Source organism: Mesoplodon mirus (assembly GCF_964341445.2).
Source record: "Mesoplodon mirus genome assembly, chromosome: 1".
Lineage (NCBI taxonomy): Eukaryota > Metazoa > Chordata > Mammalia > Artiodactyla > Ziphiidae > Mesoplodon > Mesoplodon mirus.
The window spans coordinates 84,610,001-84,627,642 of NC_138976.1; the positions used below are offsets into that span (position 1 = coordinate 84,610,001).

Consider the following 17,642-nt stretch of genomic DNA (forward strand, 5'->3'; position numbering starts at 1 on the left):
AATGTTATAGAGGTTTCACTGATTATTTTCTTCCTGTAAGGAGGGTTTCACTTGCTCTTTGTTAGACATCTAGACTGGGGACAATTTACCTTTATCTAGTAGGAATTAAACTTGTTAGAGGCTGGGTTGCAGTTGTTGTAAAGCCTTGTTTACTCCTGGTTCATATCCACTAGTATATAGTATTTCTCTCAGCGTCCCATCTGACAGCCAGGAGTACTTACTAGGGCCCATATTAAAGCCCATTTTTGGCAGATTCTGAAATTGTTTTTTTTCTTTTCAGCCCCATTCTCCATATCATTCTGAAATTGCTGACCATTTCATTCTACTTAGCAATAGCCTTCTGCTTAGTGTGTGTGTGTGTGTGTCTGTCTGTCTGTCTGTCTGTCTAAAGAACTTCACAAATAACTAGAAGGTAAACTACCATGAAGTTCTGAGATAACTTCTCTGCTCCTGTTTTTTTCCTTAGGGACTTTGCAAGGTTGCCTTGGTAGCATGCTTATAGTTTCAAGCAGACTTTTTTTTAAATTGAAGCATAGTTACTGTACAATATTACATAAGTTACAGGTGTATAATATAGTGATTCACAATTTTTAAAGGTTATACCCCATTTATAGTTATTATAAATATTGGCTATATTCCCTGTGTTGTACAGTATATCCTTGTAGCTTATTTTATAACTCATAGTTTGTACCTCATATTCCCCTACCCCTATATTGCCCTTCTCCCTGCTTCCCTCTCCCCACTGGTAACCACTAGAATATGAGTCTGCTTCTTTCTTGTTATATTCACCAGTTTATTTTATTTTTTAGATTCTACATGTGAATACCATACAATCTTTGTCTTTCTCTGTGTGACTTATTTCACTTAGCATAATGCCCTCCAAATCCATCCATGTTTCTGCAGATGGCAAATTTTTATTCTTTTTCATGACAGAGTAGTATTATTCCTTTGTGTGTGTGTGTGTGTGTGTGTGTGTGTGTACACACCGCACATCTTCTTGATCCATTCTTCTGTTGATGGCCACTAAGGTTACTTCCATATCTTGGCAATTGTAAATAATGCTGCTATGAACATTGAGGTCCATGTATCTTTTTGAATTTGGGTTTTTGGATTTTTTGGCTATTACCCAGGAGTGAAATTGCTAGGTCATATGGTAGTTCTGTTTTCAATTTTTTAAGAAACTTCCATACTGTCTTCCACAGTGGTTGCACTAATTTACATTCCCACCAACAGTGTACAAGGGTTCCCTTTTCTCCACATGCTCGCCAACATTTGTATTTTGTGTTCTTTTTTTTTTTTTTTTTTTTTTTGCGGTACGCAGGCCTCTCACTGTTGTGGCCTCTCCCATTGCGGAGCACAGGCTCCGGACGTGCAGGCTCAGTGGCCATGGCTCACGGGCCCAGCCACTCCACGGCATATGGGATCTTCCCGGACCAGGGCACGAACCCGTGTCCCCTGCATCGGCAGGCGAACTCTCAACCAGTGCGCCACCAGGGAAGCCCTGTATTTTGTGTTCTTTTTGATGATAGCCATTCTGACAGGTGTGAGGTAATGCCTCACTGTGGTTTTGATTTGCATTTCTCTGATGATTAGCTATGTTGAGCCTCTTTTCGTGTGCCTGTTGGCCATCTGCATGTCCTCTTTGGAAAAATGTCTATTCAGTTCTTCTGCCCATTTTTTAATCTGATTGTTTGGTTTTTTGATGTTGAGCTGTATGAGCTGTTTCTGTATTTTGGATATTAACCCTTTATTGGTCATATCACTTGCAAATATTTTCTCCCATTTGGTAGGTTTTCTTTTCATTTTGTCAATGGTTTCCTTTGCTGTGCAAAAGCTTTTAACTTTAGTTAGGTCCCATTTGTTTATTTTTGCTTTTATTTCCTTTGCTTCATGAGAGGGATCCTAAAAAATATTGTTGCAGTTTATGCCAAAGGTCTCTGCCTATGTTTTCTTCTAGGAGTTTTATAGTATCATCTTACATTTAGGTCTTTAGTCCATTTTGAGTTTATTTTTGTATATGGTGTTAGAGAATGTTCCAATTTCTTTCTTATATATCACGCAGACTTTTTTTTAACATGACTTTTCAACTGGTAGGTGGATTATTGCTTGGTCACAAGTTTCTTCCTTCACAGATGGAAATAGAAGTCTAAAAAAGGAGATCCTTAGCTGGACAACCATATAAGGGAAACATCTATGATTATTGGGAATTTTGAGAAGGATATTTATGGCCAGGTAGCTGTTTTAGCCACATACATTTTGATAAGTTGCAATTAGTTGAACTTTAATTGGTATCATAGTCATTTATATTAGAAAATAGTTTCTTTTTTTTTTGAATTTTACTTAATTTTTTCTATACAGCAGGCTCTTATTAGTTATCTATTTTATACATATTAGTGTATACATGGCAATCCCAATCTCCCAATTCATCATACCACCACCACCACCCGCCACCACTTCCCCCCCTTGGTGTCCATACGTTTGTTCTCTACATCTGTGTCTCTATTTCTGTCTTCTATTTCTGGTTCATCTGTACCATTTTTCTAGGTTCCACATGTATGCATTAATATACGATATTTGTTTTTCTCTTTCTGACTTACTTCACTCTGTACAACAGTCTCTAGGTCCATCCACGTCTCTACAAATGACCCAATTTCATTCCTTTTTATGGCTGAGTAAAATTCCATTGTATGTGTGTACCACATCTTCTTTATCCATTCGTCTTTTGATGGGCATTTAGGTTGCTTCCATGACCTGGCTATTGTAAATAGTGCTGCAGTGAACCTTGGGGTGCATGCACATGAATAGATGCTAGCATCACTAATTATTAGAGAAATGCAAATCAAAACTACAGTAAGGTATCACCTCACACTGGTTAGAATGGACGTCATCAAAAAGTCTACAAACAGGGGCTTCCCTGGTGGCGCAGTGGTTAAGAATCCGCCTGCCGATGCAGGGCACATGGGTTCGTGCCCCGGTCCGGGAAGATCCCACATGCCACGGAGCGGCTAGGCCCGTGAGCCATGGCCGCTGAGCCTGCGCGTCCGGAGCCTGTGCTCCGCAACGGGAGAGGCCACAACAGTGAGAGGCCCACGTACCGCAAAAAAAAAAAAAAAAAAAAAGTCTACAAACAAATGCTGGAGAGGGTGTGGAGAAAAGGGAACCTTCTTGCACTGTTGGTGGTAATGTAAATTGATACAACCACTATGGAGAACAGTATGGAGGTTCCTTAAAAAACTAAAAACAGAATTACCATATGACCCAGCAATCCCACTACTGGGCATATACCCAGAGAAAACCATAATTCAAAAAGACACATGCACATGTTTATTAAAGATTCACGAACTTTTAAAAAATGTATGTGGAGTGTGGTATATGAGCATTTTTTATTAGAATTTAATTTTCAAAGAATACATGACCCTAAATTTTTACAATTACTAACATATGGAATATCCTAATCTTTTTTACCTGTAGAGTATACATTTACTTATGTCTCTTTCACCCATTAGGATTTTATAATAATTTTTGAATAAATTCTTAAATCCTTTAGAATTGTTTTAAACCTTTTTTAAAAAAATCTGAATCATGATCCAGATATTTAATTTATTTTATGTCTACTGTAAATGGTTGTCAGCTTTTTTCATGAATTTATCTTATACTGTAACTTTTCTAAACTTGTTACCTGTACTAATATTTTTATTGATGTTAGATTTACTAAAACTCATCTGCAAAAGTCACATTCTTGAATGGCAATAAAGATTCATCCTGACCAGTCTCTCCCATCAAGCCTCTTAGATAGCCTCATCCACCAGAGGACAGAGAGCAGAAGCAAGAAGAACTACAATCCTGCAGTTTTGTGGAACAAAAACCACATTCAAAGAAAGACAGACAAGATGAAAAGGCAGAGGACTTTGTACCAGATGAAGTAACAAGATAAAATGCCAGAAAAACAACTAAATGAAGTGGAGATAGGCAACCTTCCAGAAAAAGAATTCAGAATAATGATAGTGAAGATGATCCAGGACTTCAAAAAAACAATGGAGGCAAAGTTCGAGAAAATGCAAGAAGTGATTAACAAAGACCTAGAAGAATTAAAGAACAAACAACCAGAGATGAACAATACAATAACTGAAATGAAAACTACACTAGAAGGTATCAATAGCAGAATAACGGAGGCAGAAGAACGGATAAGTGACCTGGAAGACAGAATGGTGGAATTCACTGCTGCAGAATAGAATAAAGAAAAAAGAATGAAAAGTAATGAAGACAGCTTAAGAGACCTCTGGGACAACATTAAACACAACAACATTCGCATTATAGGGGTCCCAGAAGAACAGAGAGAAAGGACCAGAGAAAATATTTGAAGAGATTATAGTCAAAAACTTCCCTAACATGGGAAAGGAAATAGCCACCCAGGTCCAGGAAATGCAGAGAGTCCCATACAGGATAAACCCAAGGAGAAACACGCTGAGACACATAGTAATCAAATTGACAAAAATTACAGACAAAGAAAAATTACTGAAAGCAGCAAGGGAAAAACGAAAAATAACATACAAGGTAACTCCCATAGGGTTAACAGCTGATTTCTCATCAGAAACTCTCCAAGCCAGAAGGGAGTGGCATGATATACTTAAAGTGATGAAAGGGAAGAACCTACAACCAAGATTACTCTACCCGGCAAGGATCTCATTCAGATTCGACGGAGGAATCAAAAGCTTTACAGACAAGCAAAGGCTAAGAGAATTCAGCACCACCAAACCAACTCTACAACAAATGCTAAAGGAACTTCTCTAAGTGGGAAACACAAGAGAAGGAAAGGATCTACAAAAACAAACCCCAAACAATCAAGAAAATGGTCACAGGAACATACATATCAATAATTACCTTAAACATGAATGGATTAAATGCTCCAACCAAAAGACACAGGCTTGCTGAATGGATACAAAAACATGACCCATATATATGCTGTCTACAAGAGACCCACTTCAGAACTAGGGACACATATAGAGTGAAAGTGAGGGGATGGAAAAAGATATTCCATGCAAATGGAAATCAAAAGAAAGCTGGAGTAGCTATACTAATATCAGATAAAATAGACTTTAAAATAAAAAATGTTATAAGAGACAAGGAAGGACACTACATAATGATCAAAGGATCAATCCAAGAAGAAGATATAACAATTATAAATATATGTGCACCCAACATAGGAGCACCTCAATACATAAGGCAACTGTTAACAGCTATAAAAGACGAAATCGACAGTAACACAATAATAGTGGGGGACGTTAACACCTCACTTACACCAATGGACAGATCATACAAAATGAAAATAAATAAGGAAACAGAAGCTTTAAATGACACAACAGACCAGATAGATTTAATTCATATTTATAGAATATTCCATCCAAAAACAGCAGATTACACTTTCTTCTCAAGTGCGCACAGAACATTCTCCAGGCTAGATCACATCTTGGGTCACAAATCAAGCCTCAGTAAATTTAAGAAAATTAAAATCATATCAAGCATCTTTTCTGACCACAACACTATGAGATTAGAAATGAATTACAGGGAAAACAACATAAAAAACACAAACACATGGAGGCTAAACAATACGTTACTAAATAACCAAGAGATCACTGAAGGAATCAAAGAGGAAATCAAAAAATACCTAGAGACAAATGACAATGAAAACACGATGATCCAAAACCTATGGGATGCAGCAAAACAGTTCTAAGAGGGAAGTTGATAGCTATACAAGCCTACCTCAAGAAACAAGAAAAATCTCAAATAAACAATCTAACCTTACACCTAAAGGAACTAGAGAAAGAAGAACAAACAAAACCCAAAGTCAGCAGAAGGAGAGAAATCATAAAGATCAGAGCAGAAATAAATGAAATAGAAACAAAAAAAAAACAATAGCAAAGATCAATAAAACTTAAAACTGGTTCTTTGAGAAGATAAACAAAATTGATAAACCATTAGCCAGACTCATCAAGAAAAAGAGGGAGGGGACTCAAAGCAATAAAATTAGAAGTGAAAAAGGAGAGGTTACAACAGACACTGCAGAAATACAAAGCATCCTAAGAGACTACTACAAGCAACTCTATGCCAATAAAATGGACAACCTGGAAGAAATGGACTAATTCTTAGAAGGGTATAACCTTCCAAGACTGAACCAGGAAAAAAAAGAAAATATGAACAGACCAATCACAAGTAATGAAATTGAAACTGTGATTAAAAATCTTCCAACAAAGAAAAGTCCAGGACCAGATGGCTTCACAGGTGAATTCTCTCAAACATTCAGAGAAGAGCTAACACCCATCCTTCTCAAACTCTTCCAAAAAATTGCAGAGGGAGGAACACTCCCAAACTCATTCTATGAGGCCACCAGCACCGTGATATCAAAACCAGACAAAGATACTACAGAAAAAGAAAATTACAGACCAATATCACTGATGGATATAGATACAAAAATCCTCAACAAAATACTAGCAAACAGAATCCAACAACACATTAAAAGGATCATACACCATGATCAAGTGGGATTTATCCCAGGGATGCAATGATTCTTCAGTATATGCAAATCAATCAATGTGATACACCATATTAACAAATTGAAGAGTAAAAACCATATGATCATCTCAATAGATGCAGAAAAAGCTTTTGACAAAATTCAACACCCATTTATGATAAAAACTCTCCAGAAAGTGGGCATAGAGGGAACCTACCTCAACATATTAAAGGCCATATATGACAAACCCACAGCAAACATCATTCTCAATGGTGAAAAACTGAAAGCATTTCTTCTAAGATCAGGAACGAGACAAGGATGTCCACTTTCACCACTATTATTCAACACAGTTTTGGAAGTCCTACCCACAGCAATCAGAGAAGAAAGAGAAATAAAAGGAATACAAATTGGAAAAGAAGAAGTAAAACTCACTGTTTGCAGATGACATGATACTATACATAGAGAATCCTAAAAATGCCACCAGAAAACTACTAGAGCTATTCAATGAATTTGGTAAAGTTGCAGGATACAAAATTAATGCACAGAAATCTCTTGCATTCCTATACACTAATGATGAAAAATCTGAAAGAGAAATTATGGAAACACTCCCGTTTACCTTTGCAACAAAAAGAATAAAATACCTAGGAATAAACCTACCTAAGGAGACAAAAGACCTGTATGCAGAAAACTATAAGACACTGATGAAAGAAATTAAAGATGATACCAACAGATGGAGAGATATACCACATTCTTGGATTGGAAGAATCAATATTGGGAAAATGACTATACTACCCAAAGCAATCTACAGATTCAATGCAATCCCTATCAAATTACCAATGGCATTTTTTACAGAACTAGAACAAATCATCTCAAAATTTGTATGGAGACACAAAAGACCCCGAATAGCCAAAGCAGTTCTGAGGGGAAAAAATGGAGCTGGAGGAATCAGACTCCCTGACTTCAGAGTATACTACAAAGCTACAGTAATCAACACAATATGGTACTGGCACAAAATCAGAAACATAGATCAATGGAAAAAGATAGAAAGTCCAGAGATAAACCCACACAACTATGGTCAACTAATCTATGACAAAGGAGGCAAAGATATACAATGGAGAAATTACAGTCTCTTCAATAAGTGGTGCTGGGAAAACTGGACAGCTACATGTAAAAGAATGAAATGAGAACACTCCCTAACAGCATACACAGAAATAAACTCAAAATGGATTCGAGACCTAAGTGTAAGACTGGACACTATAAAACTCTTAGAGGAAAACATAGGAAGAACACTCTTTGACATAAATCACAGCAAGATCTTTTTTGATCCACCCCCTAGAGTAAAGGAAATAAAAACAACAACAACAAAAAAAAAAAAAAAAAAAAGATTCATCCTCATTGTATTCCCATTAAGTGAGGTAATATTACTGTAGTTTTAATACTTGCTTATAATTTAAATATAAAACCTTTAGTGTGTTGAGAAATATTACATATCTAATTTTGAAATAATCTTAATCATGAATAACTAGAATTTTATTGAGTACTTACTGCCATCTCTTGAAAAAACTACAATAGTTTTTACTAGTCTTATGGTAAATTACATTGATAGTTTTTCCTGTGGCATACTAGTCTTACATTTATGGGTTAATCCTAAATTTGAGGATATTTTAACTTGTCCTTATATTCTGTTTGCTAATTAGGATTCTGTAATAGAAGACTATAACTGTTCTGGAGTAATAGATGAGGGAGACTTCTCAGTAGAAATGACATATATGCTGATGCCTGGAGGATGATTAAGTATTAGCTAGTTAAACTGGGATAGAGGAGTCACAGGAGTGTGTTTCAGCACAAAGGGATAGCATATGCAGAGAACCTGGGTTCCAGAGAGCACAAGTTCCCATCCCACACCTACTCACATACGAGCATCCGTACTCATACTCTGCCTTTTTTTTCTTTTTTTTCTTTTTGTTAGTATTTAGTGGTCCTAAGCTTGGAATAGTCCTTCCCACCACCAAGATACTGTTGTAAAATAGGAAATTTATAGTCAGCTCTTGTAGGCTCTTAGATGTTAGATAGCCTAAGATTGCTTCTCTGAAGGGGAAGCAGTATCCTCAGGAAAGGAATGCTTCAATAGTAAAAATCATTTAAGACTGGTAGTGAGAGTTGAGGGTAAGAAGGAGAAAAAAATGATAGAAACAGCAATAAAATCACAATGGATATAGTTGGAGACAATAAAATAATACTAGTAGGAAAATAATTCCATTTTAAGAAATGTTTCCACATTATTAAATTGGTCTGTATGGATTGTATTATGGAAAACTTGACCATATAATGTAGTCTTGGCATGAACGTGTTTACTGTTAAGGACCAGCTGCATTTTTAATCCTAAGTAGCTTAACTAGACTTGAAAATGTAGGAATTGGGTAAGAATCAAAGCATACCTTCATATTTATTTTGGGAAGGAGATATTAAAAAAAGCCAATTAAAAATTTCCAAGTCATAGAGAAATTTTATATGTATTTATAATAGTATTTTTTTTGCCTTCTCTAAAATGAAGAAATAGCACAAATTTTATGTTGAAAATCTTAGATTTTGTATTGTAATGTGGTTATAATTTCCTGTCCCTGGAGTTTAAAGAAATAATATACTTATTATTTAAGTCATGTACCAGTTGATCTTGCTGATTTATTAGGATAATGGTAGATGTTAATGTGCTTTTTTTTTTGGAGAAATAAGTTTAGATGTCATTTTTTTCTGATTTATTTTTCATCCTTAGTGTAAGCAGAATTGAAGATGGCCTCCAAGATTTCTACCCCCTGTATCATGTGTCCAGTATGGTCTCCTCCCCTTGAATGTGGACAGGACCAGTGAATATAATTAGGTTACTAATTGCCTAACGTTGAGGTTACCAAAGAGAGATTCCAGATGGGCCTAACCTAATTAAAAAAATGGTGAAACATCAAAGAGATGCTTTCCTCCCGGCCTTGAAGGAGCTAACTGCCATGTATTCAGTAAATAAGGCCACATGTCAGGAGCCTATGAGGGACTAGTAGGAGTACAAAGTTATGCCTAGCCAAATGCGAGCAAGCAAATGGAAATCTCAACCCTAGGGTCACAAAGAAATAAATTCTACCAGCAGCCTGAAGGAGTGTGGGAACAAATCTTTACCTAGTCAAGCCTCCAGATGAGAACTCAGCACACTGATGTTTGATTTCAGTGAAATTCCTGACCCATGAAAATGGGGAAATAATAAATTTATGTTGTTCTGAGCTACTAAATTTGTGGTGATTTGTTATGCAGCAATAGGAAACAAATACAGATTTTTATATAGAAGTAATACGCTGTTGTAGCAATTATTTAAAATGTGGGAGCAGCTTTGGAACTGGGCAGTAAGCAGAGGTATGTAGAAACTAAAGGAATTGTGAAGAGAATGATAGAGAAAGCTTAAATTGTGTTGAACAGTATCTTGGTAGAAATATGGTCGTTAAGAATGCTGCCAGTGAGGGCTCAGAAGGAGGGTAAAGGACATGTTATTGTAAATAGGGGGATGGCTTGACATGTAGTGACAGAAGGCTTTGCAAAATTGAGTCTTGGACTTATGTGGAAAGCAGAACTTGTAAGTGAAAAACATGGATATACAGTTAAGGAGATTTCCAAGCTGCCTGATTTGAAGGTGCTTCCTGGTTTCTTATTGTTATAGAAAAATGCTGGAGCTGAGAGATAAATTATGGGAAAAACAGTTAACAGAAAGAACCAGGTCTTAATGTCTTTGATAATTCTCAGTCTTCCAAATGGCATAAGATGCTACAAGTCAAAAATGACTGCCAGAAGTATAGCATAGAGAAAAGAATATGTAATTATATACCCTTTTGCTGAACCTCAGATTAAAAAATGATAGAGTATTCAGTCACACAAAGGACCCTATCAAGAGATCAGTGTATGTTTCACAGATCTTCTCAATCAAACCAGAAGGCCTCTAGGAATCATAAGGGTATCCACCCTTAGCCTTAAAATAAGAGTAGGAGCCCATCATTATCTAAAAAAGATCTATGAATGCAGCTTTTGTCTAATGGAATGAAACTTCATGAAATCTATAGAAGGCCCTCAAGGTTCTTGAGAATATTATTTTAGCAGAAACACTGCCAGTATGGACTGAGAGGGACAGAGAGTACAAAATGAAGAGAGATTCTTGGACCCCCCCAAAATTCTACTGGCAAGAAGCAGGATGATAAAACTACTTAGCTGCAAATTTGTGCAACCTTTTATTAAAAAAAAAAAGGAAGGATGACTCAGGGTGGAGTTGAGAGCCACAGAGAATTGTTCCTAGACTTTGAAATCTAATCAAGAAACTTATTTATCTGGCTGGATTTCAGAACTTCTTTGTTTTTTTTGTTTTTTTTTTTCTTTTTATTAGTTTCTGCTTTATAACAAAGTGAATCAGTCATACATATACATCTGTTCCCACATCCCTTCCCTCATGCATCTCCCTCCCTCCCACCCTCCCCATCCCACCCCTCCAGGCGGTCACAAAGCACCGAGCTGATCTCCCTTTGCTCTGCGGCTGCTTCCCACTATCTATCTACCTTACGTTTGGTAGTGTATATATGTCTATGCCTCTCTTTCGCTTTGTCACAGCTTACCCTTCCCCCTCCCCATATCCACAAGTCCATTCTCAAGTAGGTCTGTGTCTTTATTCCCGTTTTACCCCTAGGTCCTTCATGACATTTTTTTTTTTTTAATTCCGTATATATGTGTTAGCATACGGTATTTGTCTTTCTCTTTCTGACTTAGTTCACTCTGTATGACAGACTCTAGGTCTATCCACCTCATTACAAATAGCTCAGTTTCGTTTCTTTTTATGGCTGAGTAATATTCCATTGTATATATGTGCCACATCTTCTTTATCCATTCATCCGATGATGGACACTTAGGTTGTTTCCAGCTCCGGGCTATTGTGAATAGAGCTGCAATGAACATTTTGGTACATGTCTCTTTTGGAATTATGGTTTTCTCAGGGTATATGCCTAGTAGTGGGATTGCTGGGTCATATGGTAGTTCAGAACTTCTTTGGACTAGTGGCTTCCTTCTGCCTTGTATTTGAATTGGAATATCTGTAATTCTTATCCTATATCTGTCCCACCATTCTATGTTGGGAGTGGTGGGAGCAAGCAACTCATCTTAGTTTCAGTTTTAACAGAAATTGTGCCCCAGCAGTTGTACTTAATAGATTACACCCAGGAACTTCATCAACATCTGGACTTGATTTAGATTTTAGACTTTGAGCTGATGAGAGAGATGAGATTTTAGAATTTTTAATTAATGAGAGATGTAGATGAACTGATTACGTGGTGAGATACAGATTTAGATGATGAGATTTTGGACTTTGGGCTATGATGGGAGGTGACTATTAGGAACCTTAGAAGGGGGACTTCCCTGGTGGTCCAGTGGTTAAAACTCCACGCTCCCAATGCAGGGGGCCCGGATTGGATCCCTGGTCAGGGAACTAGATCCCGCATGCTGTAACAGAAGATCCCGCATGCCACAACTAAAAAAAAAGATCCCTCATGCCACAGCGAAGATCCCGTGTGCCACAATTAAGATACGGCGCAGCCAAATAAATAAATAAATAAATAAATATTAAAAAGGGAACCTTAGGAAGTGGTGAATATATTTTGCATTTGGGAGGAACGTGAGTCACTAGGGGCTACAGGACAGATTTATGCTTACCATAGTTAGGGAAAACTCAGTTAATTTATAATTATATTAAGAATTATTTAGTAAGTCTAATGTATTTATAATTTTTTCTTCTCATCTTTTGTAGCTTGTCCTATATAGATTAATTCATTTTACTTCACTTTATAATGGAAAAAATACCATGATAAAATTTTATTTTAGTAATTTAATCCACAGTTGAATCCACAAATACAGAACCTGTGGATACAGAGGGCTGACTGTACTATGCCTTTTTTTTCTTGAGATAATGTTGGCTTATAACATTATACAAGTTTCATGTATGCAATATTATTTTTCTACTTCTGCATACACGACAGTATGCTCACCACCAAAAATTTAGTTTTCATCGGTCACCATACAGTTGACCCCTACCCGTTTTGTTCCCCACCCCTTCCCCTCTGTTCTCTATATCTACATGTTTCTTTTGTTTGGTTTGTTCATTTATATTGTTTGTTTTTTATTTTTTATAATACACATGTAAGTGAAATCATACAGTATTTGTCTTTGAACACTGTGCCATTTTATATATAGGACTTGAACATCCTTGGATTTTAGTATCTGCCATGGGTGAGTGGTAGGGGGCAGGGGACAGGTGTGTATGTTCTGGAACCAATTCCCCAGGGATTCCAAGGGACTTCTGTAAAATAAAATACAGAATACAAGTTTTGAGGAATTTTCATGTATTTAAGAAATTCTTTTACTTACTTATTACATCAATAGTGTTGCTAATATTGTTAGTACTTTCTATTTTTTTTTTTTTTTTTTTTTTTCTTTTTGCGGTATGCGGGCCTCTCACTGCTGTGGCCTCTCCCGTTGTGGAGCACAGGCTCCGGACGCGCAGGCCCAGCGGCCACGGCCCACGGGCCCAGCCGCTCCGCGGCACATGGGATCCTCCCAGACCGGGGCACGAACCCGCACCCCCTGCATCGGCAGGCGGACTCTCAACCACTGCGCCACCAGGGAGGCCCCAGTACTTTCTATTTTTTATAAATAATGAATGAGGATAATTAAGAAAGTTTTATTGATTTACTTGTTTTTTAAATAGTTATTTTTACTAACTTGTTTTTTTTAACATACTTATCACTGGGCAAGTCTTTAAATAAAAATATTTTAAGAACATGTTAATTTAATAGTAGTGGTTTTTCTCTCACAGGTTTTGCAGCCTTGTGACTTGTTCTATCAAGCTACTCAGATAAGTACAGATCCACAAGTGATTGAATTATCAGTAAAATCCCTGACACTGAAGGTAAGTTACAATGTGGTCAGTGCCCTTTTGAAAAAATTAATAAAACTTAGAAATAAGCAATTATAGCAACTCTTTTAATTGTTAAATAAACAAAAAAAGCTATTTTTGAAAATCTTTTATGACACATAATTTTTAAAGGATATTTAATATATATTTTATAATGAATGTTTTCATATATTTTGTTATTGGCAGTTGACTGCTTCTGTAGTTAACATCCTTATAGTATGTATAGTTGATCAGTTTAATATCGACATATAAATATTTAACTATTGAAATTAGTTATGATAATCAAAAAACTTTTTTGTAGGCAGCAAATTGTATCTACTATTTCTTGGTAGTAAAGTTAGTTCAATATTAATTCCTCTTGATCCTTTACAAATATATTTAATGTTTTTTGAAGTGTGTATTTTTGAAAGTGGTTTATGTAGATTTTTTTATTAAATTTTTCCCCTTAGGTTTCACCAGTTATCATAAACACCGTGATTACCATAACTTCAGCACTTTATACAGCAAAGGAAACCATCCCACAAGAAACTGTTTCTTCTACAGCACACTTATGGGAAAAGAAGGATACAAAGAATTTAAAAATGTGGTTTCTTGAAGAACCAAATGAAGTTGAAAAAACAGCTCCCACAACTGAATTGGTACCCAAAGGAGAGATAATAAGAATGAACATTGATTCTATTTTTCTAGTTCTTGGGGCTGGAATTGGTCATCGAACAGTACCTATGCTTTTGGCAAAATCACGTTTCTCAGGGGAAGGCAAAAACTGGAGTTCCCTAATAAATCTCCACTGTCAGCTTGAGCTAGAAGTAAGCATATGTAGTATTTTTCCAGATTTTATAACAAATAATGCTATATACATGGACTATTTGGGGACTCTTACTTAAACATTTAAATTAAATTTATCCTAAGTATGATGTTGGTTCACAAAACTTTTGGAAGAAAGTGTACAAATTTATGCCCTTGATATAGTTGTTTTTATGTGTATGTTACTTTTAGAGTACATGGCCATATTAAGTTTATATTTCAACTGATTTCATTCATCTTAAAGTTGATGATATTAATAGACAGTTGTTGAGTAGATGAAAAATTCTTAATTTTAAGAATTAAATTGAATATCCTTTTTCCTTTAAAATGATAATAGACTATTTCTTAATGTCTTCTAAAATAGTAATATAAAGAATGAGAAAAATATGCCTTATACTTTTATATAACGCAGAATCTTTATACTGGAGTGAGACTCCACCAAGTTCTTTCAGATTTTTGTGAGAGTCCTTTAGTTATATGGAAGACATTTGCTTTGAACCAACATATATTTTGCTTCAGAATTTATCTACTTAGAATCATCCCAGAGACATTTTGCTTTAAATTATTAATTGAGTTGATGTCAAGTAGAAACTAATCTGATACTCTACCTAAGTCAGTAAATATGAACATTTATAAGCTGCTATAATATTTATGTTGATACAGAGTTATATACTAATAGAGGTGGAACTGACAGACTAGATTTCAACTTTCCAAATTTTAGCTAAAATTATCTGTATTTTGCAGAGGATTTGATCTAGGATGTCCAAGAAGTTAAGAGAATTCAAATAAGTGCATACTCATTGAATCATATGTTACTTGCCTCAAGGGCTTTTGAAAAGTCAGTGGAGGTAGACAGACATGTTTAAAAAATGTCAGTAGTGTTTGATAGATGAACACAGCTTTCGATGTTAAGCCCAGCCTGAAAGTCAAGGAAAGATACCTAAAAGAGAGTTTTTTTCTGGATTAAATTGTGACGACTAGACCATGAAGTTAGCCAAGTGGGGAAAGCATGAGGAAACTAATGAATGGCATGTAGACGGTTTTCACGTGGAAGAAATAGCACAGCCAAAAGGAATGCTGGTGGGAAACAGCATAGAAGGTCATTTTAGAAAATATCAGAGTGCCTTATTTAAAAAATTAAAAATTCTCTCTCTAGGTACATTATTACAATGAAATGTTTGGTGTGTGGGAGCCTTTGCTTGAACCCTTAGAAATTGATCAGACTGAGGATTTTAGACCATGGAATCTTGGAATCAAGGTATTTTTGAAGTCTGAAAATTTTTTTCAAATATTGAGGATGTCCACATCACACACACTTTAATTTTAATCGCAGCAGAGTTCAGGTATCTCATTATGAGCCTTTCCACATGCTTCCTTGTTTGACCTCTGAATGTAATTTTCAAACCCAAGGCCATTCCCTCATGGGCTTCTAATACAAATAATTATGTAACATTTATTATGCACTAGACATTGTTCTAAATAATCTACTTTTGCTTTAACCCTTACAAGAAACCTCTGAAGAATATACAGTTTTAAACTTCATTTTAACATGTGATGGGACTGAAACTGTGGAAGTTAAAGGACTTCCATAAAGCAATAATACCTTTAAATTGGAAGAGGTGGAATTTAATACTGGCTTCAGAGTCCCCACACATAACCGTCATGTTAAAATATCGCCAGCATTTTCTTGAAGGTTGTTGTCTATCCCAAGTTTTCTTTGATCTCTGAAGGGTGTATATATCAAAGAATATATAATATTATTTGTTTGAAATACAGTGTGAATTTATGTAATCATACGAATCAGGACCTTTAGATGGATGAAATTGTGCTTCTGAAGCAAGAGACTGCAGCATTCCTAGCATATCTCCTCCCTAATAATGATTCAGTCAGCCTGCAGACAAATGTTCAGTGGTTTAAAGCCAGTTAAAGGAACAGTAAAGGTGACTAGCTTGGCATATCCAGCTTTTTGTATTAAACCAGGACATTTGATTTTCCACATATTTCAGATAAAATATTTGGATAAAGGAACTTATTTGGCGGTTGTTAGGTCAGGATACACATAGGCAGTAGACCTGTGAGTTCTAAAAAGAGGTAGGTGGTATTGATTCACATGAGCCCTAGGTCCTAGTGGCACCGTTCCGCAACTATTGTTGGACTTTTTAAGTCCCTCGGTTTCTGTTGTTTCTTTATAGCATTTATAGCACCAGTAGATTAAACGACTTTTCTTGCCCTGAATTTCCACATGCTATGATGTATGGGCTTCTAATTTCCATTCAGATGCTCCATGCATTTAGTAATTTTAGGGGTTTTTTCCCCTTCTAAATTGTGCCTGCCATTTTAGTATAACTGAGGAGGAGGAGAGTTTTTCTTCCAATACTGCTTCTATCCAATGCGACCTTAGTTGGCTGATGTCCAAGTAATTCCAAGTAAGGCAGTGGAACTGATAAAATGTATTGCTCTCTCTAACGTTGTCATTGGAATTTGCCTAATGTTTGCTTTTCCTTTGCAAAATGAGTTATGTTGTGCTCCTAGGAACAAATTCATCTCATATTTCTACAATTTATATTTTATTTTAGATGAAAAAGAAAGCCAAAAAGGCCATTGTTGAGTCAAGTACTGAAGAAGAAAATTACAAGGTACCAGAATATAAAACTGTCATCACTTTCCATTCAAAAGACCAACTAAACATTACATTATCCAAATGTGGCCTTGTAATGTTAAATAATTTAGTCAAGGTAAGAAAAGTAACTTGAAACTTTAAACGTTGGTGTACTAGTCTGAGTTAACCCTTTTCTTTTATTGAACAAGAAGTTTTTTGTTAACTTAGTTATTTGTCATATGTCCATTAGTGTTCTGCTTGTCGTTTAGTTTTCTACATTTTCTTTTATTTATGATAGCTCTTTCTTATTAGGCATTTACAGAAGCTGCCACTGGATCTTCAGCTGCCTTCATAAGGGATCTAGCACCATTTATGATTTTAAATTCTCTTGGACTTAGTATCTCTGTTTCACCAAGTGACTCTTTTAGTGTACTCGGCGTACCTATGGCAAAATCATATGTATTGAAAAATGAGGAGAGTTTAAGTATGGATTATATCCGAACTAAAGACAATGATCATTTCAATGCAATGACCAGCCTAAGCAGCAAATTCTTCTTCATTCTTCTTAGTAAGTGATAAATTACCTTCCTGGGGCTTTAATTTCTTTTCAGTTACATTTTATATCCCATTTTACTCATTTGTGGTATCTCACAGGTTTTTTATCTCCTTTCTAATATTTTGCAAATTTCGTTATTTCCTTTGCAGGGCTTTGGTTGCTGTTGTCACTTTATCTTTGTATTTCAAATTCT

At 35.9% G+C, this 17,642-nt stretch overlaps 1 protein-coding gene across 3 annotated transcripts in view; it reads left to right on the plus strand.

Moving 5' to 3' along the window:
- The window catches only part of VPS13A (vacuolar protein sorting 13 homolog A), a 259,057-nt gene that overhangs the window by 164,910 nt on the left and 76,505 nt on the right, over nucleotides 1–17,642 (plus strand). For all 3 annotated transcript variants that reach the window (XM_082614126.1, XM_082614124.1, XM_082614125.1), the window contains 5 exons: nucleotides 13,392–13,484; nucleotides 13,940–14,296; nucleotides 15,451–15,552; nucleotides 16,871–17,029; nucleotides 17,206–17,461. In XM_082614126.1, the coding sequence (XP_082470252.1) occupies nucleotides 13,392–13,484; nucleotides 13,940–14,296; nucleotides 15,451–15,552; nucleotides 16,871–17,029; nucleotides 17,206–17,461 (967 nt within the window). The remainder of the gene's footprint in view (nucleotides 1–13,391; nucleotides 13,485–13,939; nucleotides 14,297–15,450; nucleotides 15,553–16,870; nucleotides 17,030–17,205; nucleotides 17,462–17,642) is intronic.